The sequence below is a fragment of the Streptopelia decaocto genome (genome assembly GCF_964273445.1).
Source record: "Streptopelia decaocto genome assembly, chromosome: 16".
In the NCBI taxonomy this organism is placed as follows: Eukaryota; Metazoa; Chordata; class Aves; order Columbiformes; family Columbidae; genus Streptopelia; species Streptopelia decaocto.
Genome location: NC_138671.1, coordinates 8,223,130 through 8,249,229, shown reverse-complemented (window position 1 = coordinate 8,249,229; position 26,100 = coordinate 8,223,130). Strand labels below are relative to the sequence as shown.

The window sequence follows — 26,100 nt, the reverse complement described above, 5'->3', positions numbered from 1 at the left end:
AGCACTCACTGTAGCAGTCTTCAGTAGTGTGTCCATAGACTTTCATGGGGCATTAGTGACTAGAAAGTGAGCCACAGCTGCTCAAGCAAACAACTATGCCCAGACCAAATAAAGCTTAAAGTGTAAGGGCTCAGCATACACATTACATCACAGAAAATGGGTGCATATGCACTCACATCAACTTGATTATGCCTGTAGATCTTGGACAGATTGAGAGAGTTAGTTAACATGTCTCATATGGATGATTTTTAGATAGTGAAAATGCCACACAATTAGAATTTCAGGATTTATGAAGCCCTAGTACCCTACTATTAGAACAATGATATCCGGCTGCTGAAAGGCTGGAATCCTATCCTAGGCTGCAATGGAGTACCCAGGGAAAGGAATACAGATTCTTGGCAACAAAATAAATGACAATTCGCATGTTGTTGCTGGTCATGCAACTCTGAACAACATAATTTCAAACACTGGAAGTAGAACAACTCAAAATTATCCCAGGTGGGCTCGAAGGCACAGACTGCTTGAAAATACCCATGTCGGTGAACCTCCCAGCAGAACCAGTTCAGCACCACGGCCAGATCCCCCAAGGAAACACCAATTGCATCCCTGAGATGGAGAATGACCTAGGACAACGTGCACACGTGGGGACGGCCTCCTGGTTTGAGACCCGTCCTCGGGGTTATGTCTGTACTGGAGTTGGAAACTGCTTAGTTTCCCAGCTCTTTCTGTTTTGCTCACAAATATTTCTGTTTGTTTTTCAAAGACTGTCCAGAAGAGTTACCCCTATGCATACCAATGAAGAAAAAGATCTACTTCTCCTTTGGGAGTAATGCTATCTAAAGAATCATAGGAAAGGAAAGAAGCTATGTAGAACAGTGTAAGCCAAGAAGAAGAAAAGACTTTCCATCATAAAAACCTCCCTTTGACAGAAGTTATAGTTTCTCAGTGAAGAACTATGCACAGAGAAATAATTCAGAGCTCCTTCAAACCTATAGATCTGATCTTCAGCGTAATTGCACAGGCTGTAGCTCGGTATAAAACATGAACCATGTCTTGGGACATGAATACTATTTTACAAAGAAAAACAATGAAACTATTGTGATTCTGGCATGGCTTAGTTACCAGAAATATATTTCCTCCTTAAGTCTTTTGGCACAATCAGTGCCTACAAGACAAGGTAATTATATATCACCTCCCACCTGCTTTTACTTCTGCTAGAAGAGTCCAGCATCAGTTGTAATCACCAGATCTATTTTGGGACAGCATTGAAGACAAAAAGTAGGAAGAAAAACAGCACTAGTGTGCAATTCTCATATCTGCAGGCAGTATTTGCAGATGGCAGCAGTCCATGAGAATGAAAACAAAATGACGACATAATCACACTGAAATGTAGGGTACATAGGAATTATAAGCAATTCAGCAAAAAATACAGGTTCTTGCAGAGAGGTTCAAACTGGATCTATTTTCAAAATAAGGACAGTCAAGCCCAGAGAAGTTGTGCAGCCTCCATACTTAGGTTACAACACCAAAGATGTAAGCAACCTGCTTTAAGCAGGAGATCGAACTAAGTGACCTCCTGAGGTCTGTCCCAACCTGAATCCTCTTATGATCTTAGCTATTGAGTCCAGATTTCCAAGTTTTCCCCTCCCCTAACTCCTCTCCAGAAAAACCACCTTCGTATCACTTTTCATGTTCTAATGGTAGAAAGTATTTAGGTATTTTATCAAAATAAACATGTTGATTTGTTGAAGATTTGTAAACAGAATTACCTTGTTAAATAACTTCATTGTGAAGGCAGACGGAAATGAACAGTTAAAGAATTTAACCAGACTGACTGCTGGCTAAAATTCCACAGCGTTTCTCCAATCAGCTGCAACGATCAGGGATAAGAATATGGGCACAGACGGAACATTTCACCAACAACATCCGAACACCTGGTACAGTACATAAAGTTTGAAGGCACACACAGGACCTCAAATGACACTGTAACCAAACAGCAGGTAAATTTTCTCAATGAGACACTGCTCCAGATTAAAATCCATGACCACGTTCCCATCAACACCTTCGTTGACAATAATTGTCCAACAAACTAGGGACCTCAAACAGGTTAGAGCAAGTAGCTCCCCAAGAATGGACGCAAGCTGTAAGGTTTTAATTCAGAAAAGAGAGACACCAATAATCAGCTGGAAAACTCTTTATTTGAGCAACAAGGTAAAAGTAAAAGCTATTCTACCAAGCAAGGCTTTAAAACTTTTTGTGGCAAAAGTTAAACAGCCAGGAAGAAGAGTAGTAGAATTAAGTTATATCAAGTGATAGACTTCTAAACTGCCTTCCAATTCTTATAAAAAACTGCAAAACCAGCAACTAAAAAACTCTCCGTTGCCAAAATCCAGTGAGAAACATTTTTAATTAATTAAAGTCATTCCCAAACACTCAAAATGCATGTTAGGAATCACCATGCATCTCTCACCTACCTGGTACGCTTGCACTGAAATATCATTACCAGCCTACATCAAAAAGAGTACAATTTTAGTATCATCATCTTGCAAGTACAAGAAACAGCTGGTCTGCAAGCCATTCTTAAAGAACTTCTGGCAGTGGCGTAGAGCTGCTGTTCTGTGAGTTACATTTTAACTTCCTTTGGTTTCATGTCTCTTATCCAGAAAGCTACAAAGTGCACTTAGTGGGGACTGAAGAAAAATGTTCTCTTATGGCACCTGTAGTCTCAACTACAGAGAATTTATGGGAAAATTTACCATGATCAGATGACATTATTGTGTATGCAATGAGAATAGTCAGAAGTGCATCTTCTCCTTGTGTTAGTAAGAGAGTACATCTTCATAGGATGTATAGATGTAAAGTGTCTAACCTGAAAAGATCTTTAAGAATGTACATTATTGGACAAAAGCCTAATCCAAAAAAGAAGAGAGAATGAGTTCTGGTGAAAACAAGATTGTTATAGATAAGAGCCCACGGACCAGCAAGCACAGAACAGCCTACACGAATGCCATGAGGCACCAAAATGCACGTCAGAAAAAATTATAAGCATTTTCACACAGCTTTGTAACAAAATAGGAAACAATCTCCATCCAGTAGAATCACGTTAGTATAATTAACAGCAAGTCCAAATCATTTTTCACAGTTCCCATTATACAATTTTCTTGTTGGCTTTCAAAATACTTTGTTAACATAGTTTTCATGCACACAACTGGACATGAAGAGCTGAAAGAATCTGAGCAATCCCTTATAAAGGCGGGGGGCAGACAGCAAAAAGCAAGGAGCAACTTTTTTAGCCATCTCCTCGGTAACTGAGAAAAGCAAACTTCTGTTTCACAAACACTTCTCTAACGTTTGCCAGTAGGGTGCAAATGCAAACCCTGGCATTTCTCTACTCTGAAGCACAACTGGTCCCTAAGGGAGTACTTCTTCCAAGTACTTTACACTTGAGTACTTGTTTAATATTAACTTGCCTAGTCTCAAGCATACAACGCTTTCTTGATGCTGACAGATCTTTTGTGCAACTGAATAAACTCCTTCCATAGATTTCCCTCAAAGGTATTTACAACTATCCTAAAAAGGGGTGACTATGTTACACTTGGTATTCAGCAGGACTCACTGATTCTAGGTCTTTAGCTGTGCCACAAGGTAAGGGTCTAGTAGTTTTTTTTAACATTACTACTCCTGGAGTTGCATCACCAAGTATGGGGCTCCCCAAGCAACACAGGAAGTATTCTGCTTAAGCAGAAAGTCACTTTACAAGGTTTCTCATAATGTTTAAAGAAGACCCTCTGTATCCTGTACCAAAATGGTTCCAATGGTTCATGTAGTGAAAAAGCTGATAAAGCTTTAGGCGTTTCTCAAACCCTGGAGCTTTCGGAATTTTACTGTGATAAGCAGAGTAAAAAGAACTGCTGAAGCCACCAAACATCCCAGCTATTGCAAGCTCATACTCTGAATGGCCGTAGAAAGCAGCCGGATCGAAGATAATTGGACCAGAATCATCCTCAGCCACATTTCCTCCCCAGAGATCCCCATGCAGGAGAGCAGGAACAATTTCTACATCAGAGAACAAACTGGGTATCTTCAGCTGCAGGGAGGAAAAAAACAAGACGCATAAGTACTACATTTTAAGGTGAATGATTGTAGAGTTTTATCTGCATACAAGCAGAGCATTAATTGAAATTTCTTAAAAGTTAAAAAAAACCTAACTTGAAATTATATAGGATCTAGCGAACACAGATACTGAGAAAATCAAGAGGATTACTCTTTTCCATAAAAGCCAGCAGCTGAAAAATAGTTATCCAAATGTTTTTCAGCAGAAACAAATAATTTAAAACTGCATTTGGTGCTACAATATTGACCACAACCACCAGCTTCATCATTAGAAGGCTCAGGAATCTCTAAACAACCATGTAGAGATTTCTACAAAGTAGTACCCACAGCCACATAACCAGAAGAAAACCTTAAATTAATAGAGGATGTGCAGAACAGTACCGTTTATACACATTTCTCATCATAAAAGTGTTACAGGGAATGAGAAAGGTGAACTCAAACCATATTTCCCAAACAGTAAGGCAAAGTGCTATTCAGAATATTCCCTTTGGAATATTAGCATAGTGTGATGCAGTAAAAGACATTTTACCTTAGAAAAAAGAGCATTTTAATCCCTAAAAGCTGAAGTCTCTTACCAACAGAACCCAGAGCATACCAACAAACAGGAACTTTGTTTCATGAAAAGAAAATCTCAACAACTGATACCTGTCTATCACTACAATGAGAACTGAGAGAACTCCTACCTGAAGTTGTGCCCAGAGTTCTCTTGCTTCTCTGTCTCCCGAATTCTTTTCGATCATGTCCATCTGAGGCTGGATTCTCTGCTTGGCAAAAAATGTCACCCAGTCATTCTGCCAGTCATTCACCTGAGGGAACAGGATTGCAGGTGTTAGTTCTATGCCACACAAAAGACAGATTTTCTTATTTTTCAAATACAGCTTTGGAGGATTATACAGCCTTTGTGCTGATACCATCCAGGACAGTAAATGCTACCATTTAATAGACTTATCTTAAAACATTAACTTAGGGGAATAAATAATTTTCTTTAAGTGATAAAACCCAAGAAATTGAAGAGCTATGAACGTCCAATGCAGCTGTGCTGTCCAAAGCACTACTTTGCTTAGCAGGCTGAACAATGTTGTTTCTTTTTATTACTCCACAGAAATAACTGAATATCCATTATGATAATCTTGGCCCTTTGTGTCACTGAAGCTAAAATAAAATAAACTTAAAATTCTATTGGTCTGATGAAGTACAACCTACCTGTGGAAGATAGCCACAGCAGGTAACTGTATGAAAGCCAAACTGATCCACAAACTGGACTTCCATTTGCCCTTGACCTTTACCTTTCAAACCAAAGACAAAAATCCAATACTAATGACAAGATTCTAAGTATCCACAGTGCAAATGGACCTTAAAAACTACACAGGGGTACAATGCTTCTTCTATGGAGATTAAAAAAAAAAATGCACTTTAGTACTCCTTTTGTTATAATGGTTGTTGCTGTTGGTTTTTAAGTTTAAACCTCGATGTAAAGCAGCTAAATTATAATCTTTATAAACATGTTTTGAGGTAGCATATCCCCTCTGACACCATGTCCTTGCAGAAAGGGTGGTTCAGGATCCCAAGAGTCCCAAATTTAATATTTTGCTTAGAGATCCAAATAGAGCAAACCAAAGCAAAACAAAGATGCCCTGCATGGGTGCTTTGTCTGAATCTATTTTTGTAATATCTTCACAGAATCACAGAATGTCAGGGATTGGAAGGGACCTCAAAATATCATCTAGTCCAATCCCCCTGCCAGAGCAGGAACATCTTTAGTGAAAGAAGATGAACTTATCCTGAAACAACAAAAGCTATTTAAAAATTTTTAGATTATTATTAACTAGATTAAATTGCAAACAGCTGTGTACTGTACCAACTGTGCTCTCTTCTTTCTTCAGCTTCTCTCCAAGTTGCTGGTTATGAAGGTGGAGGTCAGCCAGTTGTGTTCCGAGCTTTGCTGAATGTCTAAGAAACGAAAGTACGCTTAGCAACACTGCCATGTGAATTAATCCAGTCCTTGATATTCCAGGAATTCATTGAAAAGATTTACCGAGGAAGTAAAAGAAGTTCTGCATCTCCATGAAAGTACATTTTCAAAATATTCTGGTCATAAACACCTCCTCTTCCTATAAAGATTACATATTAACAAAGAACAAAACATACTTACATGGTGTTTCTGACAACGCTATTAAACGTGAACAGCAATTACAAATTTAGTCTCTGATTTCCCCTCTCTAAAAGGCCTTAGAAGACAGAAGGGTCAGGTGGGCCTTAATTATTTATATCTTTTTAATAAAAGCTTATTCTCTGGACAGTTCAGAAAAGTCTTGCAGTAATTAAACATTACAAAACTAGTTGCCTCTCATGTTAACATAAGTATGTTCCTTTTCTTGTCTTTGACCTCTCACATCTTTTTCTGTTCTCAAGGCACTGTCATTTAAGGCAAAGTTATTTCTTCATTTTGTTCCCTTTAACACAGATTGTAGCTATCCCCTGAAAATTGGACACCAAAGGTTGCATTTGCATGCTTTGTATCTCAATCAGCCCAAACACAACAGGATCTCTGCTCTTTCATTTGAAAACAGGGCTCTTCATGAATTAGAACCTTTGTGGATGAGCAGGATGGGGATAAGACGTTAAGCTGGCTGAGGAAGTTCTGAGATTGGGATGAGAAACTGGTCACGCCAAGCTCCCCAATGGAACCAGACAGAAGTATTCATCATATTTTAATTTACTTAAGTGTTTGCCACAGAGAAGAGCCAAAAATTCACAGCTAACAGAATCCAGGTGAGAGCCATAAAAATACTGAAATCTGGATTCATTCATCTGAACGAAATCGCCTCTGCATACTCATGACAAGCACTATTAAACACTGGTTCTTATACCAAAGGCAAGCACACAAAAACGTAATCAGCAGGTCATTTTCCTGACTGTAAAAATGAAGCTTATTGTAAAAATCACTACTTACAAAAAACAAACCCAAAACTACAGGAAAACCACGCTCACTTTTTGATGGAGACCTATTTGCTAAGTGAAGCATTACAAAGTATTTTATACAGTTCTCAGTTGTATAACTTCCCAAATGTACCCTGACTTGCTTCAAGAAAAAAAAAAAACACCCAACCAAACAACAGAAACAAACAAACAAACCAAAACCAACCAACCAAACAAAAAAAAACCCAAAAACAAACAAACAAACAAACAAAAAAAAACAAAACCAAAAAACAACAACCCTCAAAAAAACCCCTCACAGGTTTCCTCTCAGAAGACAAATTATTTAATTGTCATAATTGTCAAAATTTCTGGTTAAATGAAGCAAAGATAATGCCATGTTTTACCTGCTTAAGCCTCTCATGTCCAAATGTTCCATCACAAACAGAGTAGTGCCCCCAGGCACGTCTATAACTTTGATGGGTTTAGGCACCTTTACAGTTTGTGTTTTTAAGATGGCTTCCAAACTTGCCATTTCTCCCTCAAACATTCTTCTAGCCTGTCAAATATGAAAGGAAAGTATTAGTCTCTATGAACACCAGTCACAGGTAAACAAAGCTCTTTCACAAAACTAATCACAGAATGTCAGAATGTCAGGGGTTGGAAGGGCCCTGGAAAGCTCATCCAGTGCAATCCCCCCATGGAGCAGGAACACCCAGATGAGGTTACACAGGAAGGTGTCCAGGCGGGTTGGAATGTCTGCAGAGAAGGAGACTCCACAACCTCCCTGGGCAGCCTGGGCCAGGCTCTGCCACCCTCACTGAGAAGTTGTTTCTTCTCATATTTAAGTGGACCCTTTTGTGTTCCAGTTTGAACCCATTACCTCTTGTCCTAACATTGGTTGTCACCGAGAAGAGCCTGGCTCCATCCTCCTGACACTCACCCTTTTTTATATCTGTAAACATTAATGAGGTCAGCCCTCAGTCTCCTCTTCTCCAGCTCCAGAGCCCCAGCTCCCTCAGCCTTTCCTCACACGGGAGATGCTCCACTCCCTTCAGCATCTTTGTTGCCCTGCGCTGGACTCTCTGCAGCAGTTCCCTGTCCTGCTGGAACTGAGGGGCCACAACTGGACACAATATTCCAGGTGTGGTCTCACGAGGGCAGAGTAGAGAGGCAGGAGAACCTCTCTCGACCTACTGACCACCCCTCTTCTGATACACCCCAGGTACCATTGGCCTTCCTGGCCACAAGGGCCCAGTGCTGGCTCATGGTCACCCTGCTGTCCACCAGGACCCCCAGGTCCCTTTCCCCTACGCTGCTCTCTAATAGGAAAAAGCTCTAAAAGCAGTCTAATTTCCAGTCAGAGAATTATACTCCCGGGCCTATTTCTTTTGCCTTATCAGAAACAAACAAAAAAACAATAATAGCAGCCAAATGCCCCTTACTGCACTTGCACAGAAAAGCCCTTAGAATCCAAGCCACTACCAACTGTATTTGCTTTGAAGACATTCTGAATTTAGGGCCTATTTCTGCAACTGTTATCCACATGGAGTGAAATCTATTCTCTCGCGTTGCTCCACTGACACCAGTGGCACTAGTCACACAAAGAAATGCTGCTCTAGAGGAGTCAGGCAGAGGTTGCGGAAAAGGGACCTTGGGAAGCCTACAGTATCTGCTAAAAGCAAAAGCAAGGAAATATAAAAAAAATCAGAAACAGAATACTATGGACTAGTACTGATATATGAAACACAGAGGACAATTTGCAACTGTCATTGACTACAAATTCCAAAGCCTACAGGAGATCACAAATGAAGAACTGCTGGATTACTAAGCCACGAGATAGCTTTGTTCAGAGGAAATCAGTAAATACTGTATCTCCTTTTAAAGCATCATACTAGGTCAAAGTCAGCCGATAACTTTAATAGAGTAAAAAGCACAGTGGTTTCTAGAGAACGTTGTTTTTCTAAAGAAACTGCTGATATACGCCCACTGCTGCACACACGGCACAGCATTATAATACAGTTTGGCAAAGTTTGCTTGAATCAGCACTCAGAATCCACACACAGGCAAAAGCACAGAATGGGAAATTAACACTGAATAGAAAATCTAGTCACATCTGTTTTCCAAGCCCTATCCTGTTGCTAGCTGGACTGTACATTTAAACACACAATTAACAAAGGCCTAAGTGGAAGGGCTCTGTTGCTATCAATTCAAACTATTTTCAGTCTCATATAAAGCAGGATAACGTTTCAGTATTTTTCCATGTCACTAATTTAGTGCATTTGATTTCCCATCCAGCTCTCTGATAGGATCAGAAAGTGCAGACAAATTTGGAACAGATATAGTGGTGTACATGCTTTCAAAACCATTTTTTTGCTGTCAAAGACAAATACAAGTTCTGACTTTTGTTCTTCCAGTGAAGCTCTTCATGTGACAGACACAAGTGTAGAGCACCTTTAAAGTAAATTCCACCTGATCTCAGCTTTTGTAAATAAGGATGCCATAAAGGTATGTTGTATTATACTTATCCTTAGCAAATGCTCGTATCTACCTTCTAGAGTAGCTGGTACCACATACTGAAAGGACAAAGCAGAAAATCTTGAACAACAACTGTGGAAAAGTATCATTTATTGAGAAAAGCTCCTTGTAAGAGCAGGGAATTACTGGTTTTGTTACAATAAAGAAAGATGTGCACCCTCAGTAGATAATTTTATACCTTCTAGGTTGCTTCATAGCCTTTCACAGCACACACAGCCATGGTGACATCAACATTACACCAGCCATAACTGACAAAAGCACACCCTGGACAAATAATACTAACACTGCAACTGATACCATAAAATCAGCAAATTAATAAACTCTTAGAACCACATTTTTGGGTTTTAAAAGGAGCATTTCTTCATTCAGTGCTGGGGCCGGATCAGGAGTGTCCCTCCATAGGTCTGGCACCAACCAGTTGATCACACATGGCTTATATTGACAGAAAAATTACATATTCATTACAATTCTTGACAACCATTACCATATTCCACGCCTATTCTAACACAAGCTATCCGGTTAAGCAATGCTAAGTAACATTCGCATGTTTCTCAGTTACCTATTTTGAAAAAATATGTTGTAAATCTATGTCAACTTTAAGAATACAGTATGATTACTAAGTACAAAGATTCTATGGTTACAAGGTCTGCTTATACAAAGACTCTATGGTTACAAGGTTGGTTAATCTTTAAAGGTTGCTATCCTAACATTCTCCTAAACTAGGAGTTCTATAATTCCTTAAAACACAGTCTAATAATTAGAAATACAGGTATCACACCAGAAACGCTGCTCCCCATCCCAGTGCCAACCCCACCACTCACAACCACTGTCCCCCCGCGGCCTCCCCATCCCGGGCACCTGTCACAAACCGGGCCCCAGACCCTCACAGGGCAGAAACTGCCAGACGAAGCAGATCCCTCTGCCACCAGCAGTCAAAATTGCCTGCCTGAGGCATCCAGAAAACCTCCCTTCATCCCTCAAGAGGAAGCCGGGGCCGGCTCAGGCCCGCCCGCCGCCCATCTCCTCACAGCGGCCTCCCCGTGCCGGGGTCCCGCCTCACACCCCCTGCCCTCGACCCCTACCCGCCCACACCTCCGCCTTGGAGTTGCTCTTCACATACACCCGGCCTCGGTCCGTGTCGTAGCTCTGGCCCTGGCTGATGCAGCCGCCCCCCGAGTGCCCCGCGGGCCGCAGCAGCGCGGTGCCCAGCTCCCGCCTCAGCGCCTCCTCCATGCTGCCGGCCGGGCCGCGCGCGCCGCGCCTGCGCTAAACGCGCGGGTGGGCGGGGCCGGGAAAATGGCGGCGGCTGATGGAGAGGTTGGCTGCAGGCCCGGGCGCTGCTGCGGGTACAGCTGGTGATAGCGGCTGGCCAAGGGTTGGGTTGTAGGTGTTGGGGAGGGACCTGGAAGGAGCCGCTTGTTCCTGGCTGAGGGAGGAGAAGCGTAAAATCGCTTCTCCCAGTGTGGTGGGGAGGAGCGGGGAGCTGGGCCGCGGCCTGGCCTCAGGGCCTCGGGGGAGCGACGCGGCTGCGGCTGTGGGGGCGGCGAAGGCGCTTTTCCTCCCCGTTCCCTCCCGCTGCTGTGCCCGGGAGAGCCCCTGGGCCCGCTGGGCTGGGCAGGGCGCCGGTAACACCACCAAAGCCCGGCGGTGTGTGCTGGGGACCTGGGCTGGGTGAGCTCATTGCCCTTGTGCGTGTGGTGAATTCTGTCCTGCTATAGATCCAGAGGATGCACATGTGCAGTAGGGCAATCTCCGTGACAAAGGCAATGGGTAGTAATTTTTAAATATTTGGATTAAGTGCACTTTCTGGCCATTATAAAGGTACATGCTCAAATTCATTCTGTTCTTCAACAATAACAAGAACAGCTTGCTGTTATTGGACACTGGCCAGCATAGGTCTGAAGTACATTAATGTGTTCTTTCACATTAGAATGTATTTATTTACCAAGTAACTTCTTATTTAAAATACAATGGTGGATTCTGTTTTCTGCCACATATTGCCTCTCTTGACTCTTTGTGTAAAATTAACCTTAAATTCATGTTGCAAAGGTTGGATTCAGATGTCTGCAATGGTTGTTGAAGAGTGATTAAGATTATGCTGAGTCTAGGAATCAGGTGCTATGGAAAATAATGCTGTGAGTGTTCTTTGAACCTTCTTTCATGTTTAGAGAGGCAAGGAATAATGTCCATTGTGAGATCAAGGAGACTTGTTTTTAAAAATTTATTGATTTCTTCTTTTGACAAAGCAATTAGAAACCCATCAGAATTTGTTGAATAGATTTAATGGAGTTAAAATAAAATTAAATGTGTGGTTCAGTCTTCAGATGCTAAGTCATAGTAGAATATTCCATACTGTCAGTAAGGAAGTTTTTCATCCTGCCCTAAACAACGGCATAGTGAATGCTGTAGGAGTAGAGAGCAATTGCCCTTCATTCTCTGGTATTTAAGTGGGTTGTACTTTCTGATTGCTTCCGATCAGATAGGATGTAACAGAAGTTTGGCCAAAATTGTAACATCAAACTCATTAGTTTACACAGTGGACATAACCTGAAGGAGGAACTGTCAGCTTCCTTTCCACATGAGAGGTTAAGTGTTCTGGAAGAAACTCAGCAAGACACTGTGTTCCTAACGACATGGCGGAGCATCAGTTTGCAGGGACTCCCAGCGCCTGCAGACATCGGAGTTCAGTGGGAGCCGGGATTTGGGAGCTGCCTGTCCACAGACACCCTTCTGATGCTCCAGCTCCAAGTCCTCCCTAAACCTGCTGCATGTCTTCTTTGGCATCTGGGCCATAGATTACAGCTCCCCATTTGAAAGAAACTATTGAGTCAGGCCCCAAATGTACTTACAGACTACAGAAAAAAAAAAGCTTAGCCATATACTGCAGTTGTTCGTGAGGTGCAGGCCTTGCCTGCTGTGTGAAGGCGGTGTGTGCCACAAAAGGCCGTGTGACAGTGTGGGTTGACTTTAAGATAATCCTTTCTTCTCTGCCTCCACTCTTTCCCCCTGTATATTATTTATTCCTATTTGAGTATTTCAAAAAGCTTGCAGATTGCTATTGCAACCACCCCCTTTCCTCTGCCCTTTTGGGGTTCACTGGCAATATTTATCTTGTTCTGCTGCATGCTGGTTTGCCTGCAAGATCCACAGTGGTTAACTTTCTGTTTAAAATAGTGTTTCTTTCTGTGAAGGAGAAGACAACTGGCATGCTGGGCTGCAAATTATTTGGTGAGTCACCAGTTAATATACACATCCTGAATAAAAAAGCACTGCAGCTGCTAATTTCTGTTTACTGCTTGACAGTATGTACAAGAAGGGAAAAGGTAATTGGTATGTGTAGCCTTTTATTGGTTGGTTTATATATATAAATGGAAAATATGCCTTAGGGCTTTTCGAGCTCCAAGCCTCTATTCGTGTGAATGTATGAGAAATGCGTTGTGGGCTCTTTTGTCTTTTTTTCTCTCCCACGTCCATGGATAGTCCGAGAGGGTGGATCAGGAAGGATGTAGGACTTTCCATTACGGAAGGAGATTATTTATAAGATGCCTATCAAGATTTGGTGTTAGTACTTGCTTTTCTCTTTCTTTAAACATAAGTTGCCTAAGAGAGAGAAACATATATTTTTTTAATTCCTTAGGTCAGCTGTATGAGCAGGTAAATGGAAATAGAATGAGAAGTTCCATTATCAAAATAACAGACTGAGATGGACCTTAGGAGCAGAATTTGGCCACTGCTCTGGTTATGCAGAGATGCTGGAATCAGTCATTGATGTGTCTGTTCATTTGCAGAGTTAATGCCTTTATAGATCAACTTTCAACAGTTTCTGTAGTGATTTGGGGAGCATGATTTGAGGCAGAATCTGAATGAAAGTGTGACCAAAGCCAGAGGACTTGTTCTTGCTTGTTGCAGAAACAGGACTCGGAGAACCTTTTCCAGAGTTCAGTGGTTTGGCTTTCTCTTCCTCTCTTTTTGATACAGACTATGCCAGATTGCCAGTGGGTTTTGTTGTTCACAAATTGTTGCCCATCAACAAGAAGTTCAGGGAGAATGCCTGGGATTTTGGATCATTTTAGTAATAATAAGAAATTGTGCTCTTTGTGAGGGTATAAAAAGTGGGGGCTTTTCCATAAATATAGCTGGTTAGTCTCTTTTTTTTTTTTTTATCCCCATCAAGAGAAAATTATTATTATTATTTGCAGTTCTGACTTTTGTTCAGCCTGGTTCTTTATGGCACAGTAAAAGAGCAATATCTATGTCATTATTTCTCCTTTCAGCTGCCCCTAACCCGGTTATCTTAATGCTTGAAAGCGGGTTAGGAAATGCATTTTCTTTTCTATTATTTGGACAGTTGATGGGTTAAGGATTTGTGGGTGTATTCTAGTTCACTAGTTCCTGTATAAAGTATAACCATGAGCTGCCCTCAAAATAAACCTGGGCTTGGCACAAATTGATGTTCTAAACATGATTGCACGTAAATGTCAGATAAGTGGAAATACTCAGGGAAGTGGAAACATTCCAGAATTCTACTATTTATGGCATCAAAACAGACATTCGAAAAACCTCAGTTCTTCATTTCCAACAACTGAAAAACGCTTCATATTTTTTAATTAAAAAATAAGGGCAAATGACCTTTAATTGCCAAGTTCATTGACATTAAAATGCTTGGATTTTTTCTCCACGCTTCCTTAGTGAACTTTGGGAGAAATAAACAGATACGATCTCAGTAAAGCAAGGTTCTAATTCGGCATGTTTTTTTTACAGCATCTCAAAGCACTCCACTGACATTTGCGGTTAAAATCCCTTGACAGTCCTTTGTTATAGATGCAGCAAATGGCTTTGGTAGGTCTGGAAACCTGAAGCAGAAAGAATTGGGGTAAACCAGCCAAATTTGTAGGGGAAGTCTGTGCTAGAACTGGGATCAGAGCAGGAGTTTCCTCATGCCCAGGGCTGTACTCCAGCTGCTGCTCCCACAGGAAAAGCACACGAGTACCACCACTGTGTTTAGCCAGTCTCGAACTGAACGCTGAAATAGAAGCTCTGAGCGACAACGCATCTGGAAGAAGAGCACGTCTCTACCTTTCTATGTGTAGACCGTCAACAGTAAAGTACTGGAGACTATGAAACTGTAGTTTGTTGCTGCAAATTTATTACCCCACCTCCAACAGGACTTTGATTCCGTAAAGTAATTACTGGGCTATAGAGAGGTGAAATTATTGAATGCATGAGTATGCCAGAGGGAAGATTGCCTGTCTGGCACGGGAATGTGGTGCTTTGATGTCCAGGGGTGAATGCTACAGGACACTTTGTACTCTTCTCTTTGTACCAGATTAAAATTACCGAGGAATGATACAACAATATTCATCAGTTCATTTCTTCCTTTGCAATCCGGAAGTAAAAATAAACATGTTAAGAGGTTTGGGGTATTTTTTGAGAGCAGTAAATTGACATTGCGTCATACCCATACAAACAGACTTTTATTAGCCAGAGACTTAGTTGTTTTTCTTTAAGTAGAAATACAAGGTACAGACATAATCTCTTTCAATTTAGGACTTATGCTTGGCTGCAGATAGTTTAGAGTAAATCCAATGTGTATGATTCCTCTGAATTAGATGAGCTTTGGACAAAGAGCGTGTATGGGGTGGGGTCCAGTAAAACAAAGACATAAAGACATTTTGTGAAGTTGTAGTTTTTATGCTTTGTGTATAAAGCACTATTTTTGATGTTTGTTTCAGGCTGTCTTCGTACAAATGTATTTTTATACCAGTTTGACACTACGAAATTTTCATATTTGGGAATTACCCCGGGTCAACAAGATTTTATTAAATAATATTTTTTAAATTATATTTGCTGGCAGATATGCCACAGGCAAAGGACAAGAAGGTGACAAAGGGCCTGATGTAGGGGTTAGGCAGTAAACATATGTATCAGGGCAAGAGTTGAGAAATGAGATTTGCTTGTAAATCTTTGTTCAGTCACTTGCAGTTTTCCTCACTAGTCCAGCCCCTGGGGCTAGAGGTGATGCGCTGACACACCTGGTTTTAGAAACCTGCTGAATTTATTTTAGTGGCACATGGAGACTAAGCATTTACCCTCAAGGTGACCCCTTTTGCTCAGTTCCATATATACTGCATTTTAGTATATGTTTTGCAGTATTTATAAGGGTGGGCATTTGGTTTTACATGTTCAAATGGTCAGGCTGGATTATGGGACCAGAAGGAAATCTCAGGCTTGCTGACATCTCAGCCCAGTATCACCCCCATTCTGTACAAATACACAATACATTTGGGTGTGGATTGTGAGAGGGCAAAACCAGCCAACACAGCTGTGGGTATGATGAAAGAAGAACATCTCTTCTGGCGATTAATATCCTAAAAACCAGACTAAGGTGTGCGGAATGCACCCTGCCGTTATTGCACACCCGGCAGAAAAACCGCAGCACTTGGGGCTCGAACCTCTGACCTTGCTACTCGCTCAAGGCAAATCGCTCCTTTCCAGCGGGGAGGTGCGACTAAGTGCGATTGATGGGGCAAAGAGCCAATGGCTGCCTTGGGGCGCCCTAGCAACTGGGCCGCTGTGTCTCGGAGGGAACACGAGGAAAGGGGCGGTCAAGGTTTGCCTTCCCGCCAATGGAAGGCGGGAGGGCGGGGCTAATGCTTTTTTTTTTTTTGGTGCACTAATAGGCGAACGCGAGGCCGTTGCAGCTCCCTCATAGGAGAGGGGAGTGGGGCGGGGCTTCCATTTCGGCTCGCCAATCAATGCAGAGGAGGGCGGGGGCGGAAACGAACCACCCAATAGCGGAGCTGAGGGGAGGGGCTCGGCGTTCTGTCAGAGCGGCGGGCGGGCTGAGCGGCGGCGTGAGGCGGCGGGGACGCGGGTGGAGGAGCGGGAGGGAGCCTCCGCAGCCGCCGCTGTCACCCTCACAACTCACCCGCTACTCATTCGCGGCAGCACAGCGCCCCGCGGGGCGAGGGTCGGGCCCTCTGTCGGAAGACACAGTCGTCTCCGTTTTGCCTTGACATGAGGCGCGCTGCTGCTGTCCCCCGCCGCTGACACCGCTCTCTGCCGGCGCCGCGGGAGACGCGCCCCTAGAGCCTCCCCGCTCCCCCGCGGCCGGGGATGGCGCGGCGGGCGCTGCCCCCGCTGCCGTGACGGGACCCCGCCAGCGCCGGACATGCCGCTGCCCGCCCGCACCGCTGCCCGCCGCCGTGACCTGGCCCCGCCGGGCCCCGGCATGGGCCGCGGGAGCTGATCCGTCGGGGAGCAACGACGAGGAGGATGAGCCACGTGGGGAGCCCTGTGAGAGCCTACGATTTCCTGCTCAAGTTCCTGCTGGTGGGCGACAGCGACGTGGGCAAGGGGGAGATCCTGGCCAGCCTGCAGGACGGGGCCTCCGAGTCGCCCTACGGGTCCCACACGGGTAAGCTGAACCCCGCGCTGGCCCGGGGCTCTGCCCGCTGCTCCCTGCTCCCACCACCCTGTGCACAACGCCCTGGGGCCCTCCAGGGATCCACCGGCTGGTGCTGCCAACTTTTTGGGCTGGGAAGTGAGCACAGCTGGACCCGCAGATGAAAACGACCACTTCTGCAGGTTCCTGATTCGTTTCGGAGCTCCCAGGTAGTACCGAAGGTGAAAAAGGGTGCAGGCAAAGACGTCGAACGATGTTTTGCTGTGTGTAGTTTTCATAAAGGAGGCGGAATTGTCAGCGTTTAAAATCCCATGCGGGTGATCTCATGTGTGAAACTCCTTTTTGGAGTTCAACTTTGAGTGAAATGTCTTAATATACACGATGTCTTGATCAAGGTGATAGGATTTATCTTCCTAAGCAGTGATTTTTCTGTTGTCATCAGTGAGTAAAGGGAAATACTAATAAAAATGGTTTTCTAGTAAAGAATCCTTGTTAAACAGTGAAGGTATTTGCTGTGAAACTGCTTTCACTGGAAGAGCAGAAAAGGAGATTAATTTAATTTTCTCCCTTTTTTCCACTGTCATGTTCTTAGTATCGGAAGAGTAGCCCTTTAAGATCAAGGTTCATGTTTGTAGTGTGTTCTTTCACTTAAGCTTTTTAAAGGGCAAGACTGAAGAGCCTCATCTATGCCAGATATATTCTGTCTGCAGAATAGGGAGCTGTGAATATTGCAGACTAATTTAAAACTAAGCTAATGACTCGAACAAAAGGGGATTTCTATTTTCTTTCCCTCCCATTCTCTTCTTTTCACTCCCCCAGTCTTGTTTGCCTAGGACATACTCTAGTTTTGTTTATTTTTTCCCCTCATGCAAATCTATCAGGTGATATATTAAAAAGCAAATTAGCTGGTCAAATTGCACATTGCTTTAGTTTACTGCCAGTATAAGTCTGTGGCTAGTTAATTCACTGGAAGGCTTTAAATTGACTTAGGATCTGTTATGTTGAGTTCATAGTACTGATTCACAGCAGAGAACTCTTCTCCCTCCCTCCAGTTCTTTGTACTATTGGTGATGAGTCAGACTGTACCCTGAAGGCATCAATGTACATTTTAAGATATTTGCTTAATAGCTTTGCTAAATTACTCCTTGGGATGTTGTGGTGTGTTTACTCTTCAGGTACCTGGAGAAAAGTGACAGGCGGCTTGTGCAGAGTGTGCCTATTCTGACTCCATTCTGTACACACGATCTAGTTTATAGATCTTTATGCTGAAGGAGCACTTTAGGAGAGAATGTTTGAACAGCTCCCGAGCTCGTCAGTCTTACTTCAGACTTTTGCATGTAAAAATTTGTGATTCTTGTGGTTTTGCTCTTAAAAATGTTTCAATTGTGTGGCTAACACTGTAACTCTGTTAATAGATTTCTTGACAGCCAAGAAATGCAAATATTCTTTGTGAATTATTTTGCAAGTACTTAACATGCGGCTTGGAAATTCTTCATCACCAGTAACTTCAAAAGCAAAATACAGGGTTGTAAGTTTTATGCGCTATTTCATGGATTGTAGTCTCTTCACCAGGATATTTGTCAATCTGAACTATACAGGGTTAGGCAAGCATGGTTATTCAGGACCTCACAAACTCTGCTAGGCAAAGGTCATTGTTTCGCAGAGAATGAAAGTTCTCAGCCCTGAGAAGATGGGCTGAGTGAGGATGGGCCCATCAGCAAAGATCAAGGGGCTTTTCCTTGGTTGTTGTCTTAGCAGCTTCAAAGACAGTAAAGAAGATAAGAAGAAGGAAGATGAAATAAAACCTGTAGTTGACTAGAACAGTATGTGGGGATTTGTTTTGGGGGTGTTTGGGTTTTTTTAGCCATCCTGAAGGCTTTATGTGCAGCTATGGAACTGTCTCATCTCAACTCTGTGAGGACAAACTTTAGTTGCGTAAACCACAAATTAATTTTTCACAGGCACTTTCTTAACTATTCAAAAATAAATCTGTCTTCTTTCTCATTCCCAGGAAAATATGGCAGTCATATGTCTTACTATTTTTTGTCAGTACACAAAAATGATATGAAATCTGGAGATGGGAAGGAAAGCCAGCATCGTGTGATCAGTCGAGTACCTGCAAGCTCTGGCTGGTCCAGAAGCTGCGGTTTGAAAGTATTTGGTGTAGTTCAGTTATTAAGGAGTACAATCTTTTGGTCTTTAAATTTTTCTTAATGACCAAAGGGCTCTGGATTAGAAAAAAGCAAAGAAGCTTTATTAACATAACAAAGTAAGGGCTGCTGTGGAAGTTGCATTGTTGAACATGGTTCAGAGAGATAATTCAGAAAGCAGTCATCCTAGAGATGGGCAGGTAGGCAGTAAGGTGAGTTGTCTGGGTAACCTGCCTTTAGAGTTCTCCCACATCTTGCTCAAAGCTGAAATTATAATAGATGGAATAGACTATTTCACTTGGAAGGGACCCACAACCATCATCTAGTCCAACTGCCTAGAACAGACTGTTACAGATTGGACACACTTGGTCTCTAACCTGGTAAGAAAAACTGCACAAAAATGGTCTTCAAGAAAACTGCAGAAACTTTGCTTTTAAGCATTGTTAGTTTTCATCGGACTAAATTCAGAGGAAATAACTGCTTCTAGACTAGAACATAATACCTTAGATGTGCTGTCACTAGGTAGACAAATATTTCTATGTTTTGCACTAGCAGATTTTTATTCAGCTGGATTCTATTTTTGCTTTTGTACTAAAATACGCTTGCAGTGTGATTGCTTGACACAGGGACTGAAAGGAGTGATTGTTGGAAGCGGTGTACTCCTACTCCTTTTCTTGCGGGAACATCAGGTTTAAACTGACAAACTGACTCTCATCCTTCCTCACCTCGCAAACCTTTCATATCTTAGGTTCATATCACAGTTGTTTGTCTTCTCAGAAATTCTGGCTGTCCTTAGATTGAGAACTTCACTGGGGTATTGGCTGTTTTACCTGAAGGCTTAAAAAGACCAAATACATAACTAATGTTTAATGAAAAGAAAGAAAAAATGGGGTTGGGGTATTTTAGTCTGTAGGTTTCAAATCAAAATAATTCATTCCTTCAAAATTTTCCAGACAACGATGTGTTAATGTATCCCCTGTGCCCTTATACTTCATTTGCACACTGACTTTATGCAGTGCCTTAAAATGGGATATTTAAGTGCGTGAAATATGAAACTGCCAGCTGGAAAACCCAGAAGAGACCCAGCAGGTCTGGGAGCCTTTTTAATACTCTCTCAAGACTAGATTGAAGAAAAGAGGCTCACGTAGCTGATGCATTCAATGGAAAGACTGAGTTAGTATATGGAGAGTCTCGTGGTGCAACGTTTTTAACATGGATATCTGGATATATATATTTATTTTCTAATTGTTTTCACAATCCCTGTACACAGCGTGTGATCTCAGTCAGGGCTCTGTTCTTCTAATCTTCCTGTGTGTTTGCTTCGGTAAATATTGCTAAGTGAAGTTTGTGTAAAGCACAACCTTGACTTTTCCAACCACTTCTGAATTAGTAGATTGTGGTTTAACTTGAACACATACTTTAGAAGGTAGAAGCACAATGAATGGAGTTTTAAACAAGTTCATAACCTTTAATATGAAAGGTCTTTATATGAACAAGTTGTTCTTATCCATATGCACTTCACAGAGTACTAATAACAAATACCTTTTCTTAAGGTCAGCTTCTTTGAAACCTGTGACTGTCTGTGTATATTGTGCACTTGCAAGCTGCTCTAAGATTTGCACGACTTTTCCCCACAGGTATAGATTATAAGACAACAACGATTCTTCTGGATGGCCGGCGGGTCAAGCTACAGCTCTGGTAAGCGTGTGCTCCACCTTTCCTCATAATTTATATTTCAATGACACAAAAACGCAACTCTTCAGGGCAAGAGTTCTCCCTTACGCTTCAGAAATATTTAGTCAACTGAGGAAGAGTGAGCAAGGCAGTGAGCCCTTTGAGTAAGTCCTGCTTTCTCTTTACCTCCATTTTGCATCTATTTCATGTAAAATGGGGGATCCTATGGTTTCTCTAGGTGAGAGGTGCAGAAGAAAGGCCCAGAAGATTACAAGTGCCTTCAAGATAGATTCAAAGTACCTTCAAAGATTATAAAATATACTGGTAATGAGAACCATGCAAGTACCTTAGAAATAATACACTGATTGTACAGCAACATCCCTTTGCTCAGTTTTTGGTAGTAATGGTCAACTATATAACCACAGTATTTTGAAAAATTGTAATGCCAGGACGCCAGCGGGGAAAAACCGCTGAGAGGGAGAAGAGCTCTTATGTATTAACAACTGGTACTGCAGGACTCGTGGAAGAAGAGATGATATTGATCAGTACAGATGAGTTAATCCAGCTGAACTCTTAACATAGGAGGCCACCTACTTCTTTTAAAAATGTATATAATTTATTCTGTTTAGGGATGCTTCAGGGCAAGGGAGATTCTGCACCATATTTCGGTCTTACTCAAGAGGAGCCCAGGTAAGAGAAGTACAGCTTTCTCAATGGTGAGTAATGGTTGTTGGATGAATGAGAGCAGAGTTACACACCATTGTGATGGCTTCTGCAGCTCACTCGTACACTGCATGCAGACTTGGCAAGAGTCTGAAATAACGTGAAACATGGGAAATGATAAGGTGCAGGATTTTCTTTTAGGGAGGGGAAATCCATGAGGTTGAAGTTGAATCAGGGTAAAATACAGTGATATATATCCTTCTGACTTCTTGTTGGTTACCTCAGTAACTTAAGCATGTTCTCTTACTTTGATCATGTAAAAGATATGCTAATACTGCTTCTTAAAACCATGTGCCAAGTGAGAGAAATTGATACCATAAAACTGTCAAGAGTAATGTGAAAAATACAAACATAGTCTAAAAGGTAATGAAATATAATGACTTGTGAGGAAATGACTTTTAAAAAAATGTCATTATAGCTTCAGACTTTAAAGTATTGCTATAATTCATGATGTATTGATTGTGAAGAGTTGCATCTGTTATGTTTCAGAATTGCACAGAGCATTGAATCTTCAAGCTTCCGAATGTAACCAAAAATATTTATTTGCTATAACTTGTGATGTATGTATGATCAAACTTGTCCACTATAAAAAGGACTATTTACCAACACCTTAGACCCCCAAACTAAGTCAGGGCTTCTGCCCCTCAGCTGATCTCTAATCTACATGGAGAGATGGGGCTTGTTTTCATGGGATGCTGAGGTTCTGCTCCACTGAGAAGCTGCTCAGCATCTTACAAGATCATTGCAGAATTGGAGAATTTACAGGTGGTGTTCTCTGTGTTATGCCTCAGTTAAACTTACTGTTTTGGTTTTTTTTTTTAATACAGGGAGTAATACTAGTATATGATATTACAAATCGTTGGTCATTTGATGGAATCGATCGGTGGATAAAAGAAATAGATGAGGTAAGACACAGTACCAGAGTGTCACTAGTCTGTAACAGATGACTAAGACCAACTGCTTATGATATTTTCTACTGTTTTTACTGGCATTTGCAGGCAGTACTTACTACAGAGTTATCCAAGCTGCCAAGTTTATAGTTTTCTTTCTATGTTATAATTCAAGAAAGTTGGAAACATATCAACTAAAGTGTCTGATTTCTTTAAAGGTGTTGATGGAAAGCATATGGAGGGCAAAGATTTCATATTGTAGTCCCACTCCTGCTACAGATTTGCCAAAATCATCTGTGTAAGCCTGTCTTCTCTGTGGAAGGGATGTTTTTAGATCAGAGAATCACAGAATAATTTAAGCTGGAAAGGACCTCTAGAGATCATCTGGTCCAACCTGCCACTTAGTCTTTAAATCTTGAAAAAGCTTTTTTTTGTTTTAATTGAGGGAAGGGGGAAATGGAAGCCAAACTACAGCATGTTTCAAAAAGATGCACCCAATTTCAGATACGAGTGATTTCAAATTGGGTCCATCTTTTTGAAACACCCTCTGTTAACTTTTTGTTGCTTCTCTTTGCTCAGCATGCTCCTGGTGTACCAAAAATCCTGGTTGGAAATCGCCTTCACTTGGCCTTCAAGCGCCAAGTGTCTACTGAACAAGCACAAGCCTACGCTGAGAGGCTGGGCATGACTTTTTTTGAAGTCAGTCCACTTTGTAATTTCAATATTACAGAGTCCTTTACTGAGCTAGCAAGAATAGTATTGATGAGACATGGAATGGACAGGCTCTGGAGGCCCAACAAGGGTAAGCAGTGTACACTGAAAATGTTGTAAATTTAGTCCTAGTTAAGGCTTACAGTTCATCAATATAAAATAGTTTTCAGAAACTTTGATGCAAAAACATCAAAAAAGAAAAATGAGGAATCCTGTACAATTTGCATTTTAAACAGAAAACTTATATCTGCAGGCATAGCCTGTTCCTGCTTTTGTAGGCAATAACATATCACAGAATCACAGAATGTCAGAGATTGGAAGGGACCTGGAAAGCTCATCCAGTGCAATCCCCCCATGGAGCAGGAACACCCAGATGAGGTTACACAGGAAGGTGTCCAGGCGGGTTGGAATGTCTGCACAGAAGGAGACTCCACAACCCCCCTGGGCAGCCTGGGCCAGGCTCTGTCACCCTTTCTGAGAAGAAGTTTCTTCTCAAATTTAAGTGGAACCTTTTGTGTTCCAGTTTGAACCCATTGCCCCTTGTCCTATCATTGGTTGTCACCGAGAAGAGCCTGGCTCCATCCTCCTGACACTCACCCTTTATGTATCTGTAAACATGAATGAGGTCACCCCTCAGTCTCCTCTTCTCCAGCTCCAGAGCCCCAGCTCCCTCAGCCTTTCCTCACACGGGAGATGCTCCACTCCCTTCAGCATCTTTGTTGCCCTGCGCTGGACTCTCTCCAGCAGTTCCCTGTCCTTCTGGAACTGAGGGGCCACAACTGGACACAATATTCCAGGTGTGGTCTCACCAGGGCAGAGCAGAGGGGCAGGAGAACCTCTCTGACCTACTGGCCACCCCCCTTCTAACCCACCCCAGGTACCATTGGCTTCCTGGCCACAAGGGCCCAGTGCTGGCTCATGCTCATCCTGCTGTCCCCAGGACCCCCAGGTCCCTTTCCCCTACGCTGCTCTCTAATAGGTCATTCCCCAACCTAGACTGGAACCTGGGCTTGTTCCTACCCAGATGCAGGACTCTACACTTGCCCTTGTTATATTTCATTACATTTTTCCCTGCCCAGCTCTCCAGCCTGTCCAGGTCTCTGGATGGCAGCACAGCCTTTGGCGTGTCAGCCACTCCTCCCAGCTTGGTGTCATCAGCAAACTTGCTGATAGTGCACTCTATTCCCTCGTCCAAATCATTGATGAATATATTGAATAATATATGAATATATTGAATAATATATCTTTCCTAGAGCTTACATGCTTGGTCATCTAAGTATTAAGACATAAATAGGAAACTGAAGCAGCGGATGTTTAAGATAATGTATATGTGGGAAAGGGTGTGGGAGGAGAAATGAGAATTCATCCTGGCAGTACGGGGGTTGTGCAGAGCACTGGGTGTGCTGCTGCCGGGGGGCTGACAACAGCATGCTATTATAACGCGAGTTTTCTGTCTGTTTTTAAGTTCTGAGCCTGCAAGATCTTTGTTGCCGTGCCATAGTTTCCTGTACCCCCGTGCATCTCGTTGACAAGCTCCTTCTCCCTGTTGCCTTAAGAAGCCATCTCAAGTCTTTCTCCATGGCAAATGGCCTTAATGCCAGGATGATGCATGGACGCTCCTACTCCCTCACATCCAGCAACATCAATAAAAGGAATAGCTTAAAAAAAGCTAAAATCCTCCGTCCACCACAGAGCCCCCCAAAAAACTGTGCACGAAACAGCTGTAAAATTTCTTAAGCTCTCTGTGGGAAAAGGAACCTGGATGGAATCCCCTCATGTGAAGCACTGAACACAAGGACTCCATGTTTAATGGTTGAGCACACTATGTATTTATCACACTACATAGACAAAAATAAGATAAATAAGTCTTATTTTAGAGCTTGCTCACTACAGTAATGCTGCTTTGGAATGAATGATGGGTTCAGCGCAACTGAAAGAATATGACATTTTGCTCTTGGATTTTCATACTGCATTTTGGTTTCTGAAGTGCGTGATGCCATTGCTTTTACTAGTAGATGGGGATAATTATAATTATAATTATATTCAGTTCTTAATTCCATAAAATCTGGAAATTGACTTACTGTGTAATTGTATAAAATCTTGTGGTTTTGCAAACTATTTAAAAATATAAAAATGAGTCATCGGTTTGCGTATTCAGGCAGAGGTTTTTAAATGCAATGTATTGTATACATTGTCAAATTCTACAAATAGTGTGACAAATTCTAGTAATACTGCAATTGTGCATTTGGATTTTTTGTAAAGCTTCCTTGATAACTTTGAAGCACTAACTTAACTAAGCTAAAAATGTATATATAATTATTATGCACATACACAATAAGGTTTTGTCCCATTAGTGTATGTAATAGATTTGATAAAGTTTTGGGTATGTTATTTAATACTTTGGGGAATTAATTTGTGGTTTAAATACTTATTTTTCTGTTTAAAAAAAAAAACATTTTATACCACTCTACAAGAAAGTTCTAGGATGAAAATGCCAAAGCCACTGTGGTAAAAGGAACATGACTTGAAGAGCTGCTTTATAGGAAAGAACACTATTTAAAAAATAAATAGATGTTTCTGGAAAAGAAATTCCATTAAGTTTTCTCTAACTGGGCAAGGTTGTCTTTATCCTCCTTTAGAAGAATTTAAAGAACAGTATACCTGAACTGGACAGCAGGAATGTGAAGTTATCTTAAAAGCATCATGTAATACTTTTGTTACAACATGTCTTGAAGATTGTTAACAGAAATATGGAAGAAAAATACATGTCAAGTCTTTCTTCTGTTTGTGAAAGAATGGTGTGACCTGAGCAATAACAATCCTTTGAGGTGATGGTGTCACTTGATGCCAGTTTCTTCCACATGTCTTCACTATAGTGAGATACCATCAAGTGATGTATATATGATATCCCTTCTGGATCAGCATCGCTGTTCACAGCCTCTGTAGGCAAGCAGGGAAAAATCAAACCAGTAAAATGCCA

At 42.0% G+C, this 26,100-nt stretch overlaps 2 protein-coding genes and 1 long non-coding RNA gene across 4 annotated transcripts; 2 read left to right on the top strand and 1 right to left on the bottom strand.

The window, feature by feature from the left end:
• Positions 1 to 2,179: 2,179 nt before the first annotated feature.
• On the bottom strand, positions 2,180 to 10,818 carry LOC309447085 (ketosamine-3-kinase-like). The gene is made up of 6 exons (XM_082067376.1): positions 10,660 to 10,818; positions 7,437 to 7,588; positions 5,972 to 6,063; positions 5,317 to 5,399; positions 4,797 to 4,919; positions 2,180 to 4,087 (listed from the first exon to the last, which is right to left on the bottom strand). The coding sequence occupies exons 1-6, from the start codon at positions 10,798 to 10,800 to the stop codon at positions 3,749 to 3,751; spliced, it is 930 nt and encodes a 309-aa protein (XP_081923502.1). The 5' UTR covers positions 10,801 to 10,818; the 3' UTR covers positions 2,180 to 3,748.
• A 60-nt stretch (positions 10,819 to 10,878) lies between these two features.
• LOC309446924 lies at positions 10,879 to 14,843 on the top strand. Of its 2 annotated transcripts, XR_014185529.1 has the most exons (4): positions 10,879 to 10,913; positions 11,617 to 11,702; positions 12,742 to 12,795; positions 14,541 to 14,843. It is a non-coding gene; the product is annotated as an uncharacterized lncRNA (long non-coding RNA). The 2 variants fall into 2 exon arrangements; XR_014185530.1 differs by lacking the exon at positions 14,541 to 14,843 and having other exon boundaries at positions 12,742 to 14,289.
• Positions 14,844 to 16,402: 1,559 nt separating this feature from the next.
• Positions 16,403 to 25,992, top strand: RAB40B (RAB40B, member RAS oncogene family). The gene is made up of 6 exons (XM_082067119.1): positions 16,403 to 16,984; positions 20,760 to 20,820; positions 21,426 to 21,486; positions 22,347 to 22,424; positions 22,989 to 23,211; positions 24,586 to 25,992. The coding sequence occupies exons 1-6, from the start codon at positions 16,843 to 16,845 to the stop codon at positions 24,855 to 24,857; spliced, it is 837 nt and encodes a 278-aa protein (XP_081923245.1). The 5' UTR covers positions 16,403 to 16,842; the 3' UTR covers positions 24,858 to 25,992.
• The last annotated feature ends 108 nt before the right edge of the window (positions 25,993 to 26,100 follow it).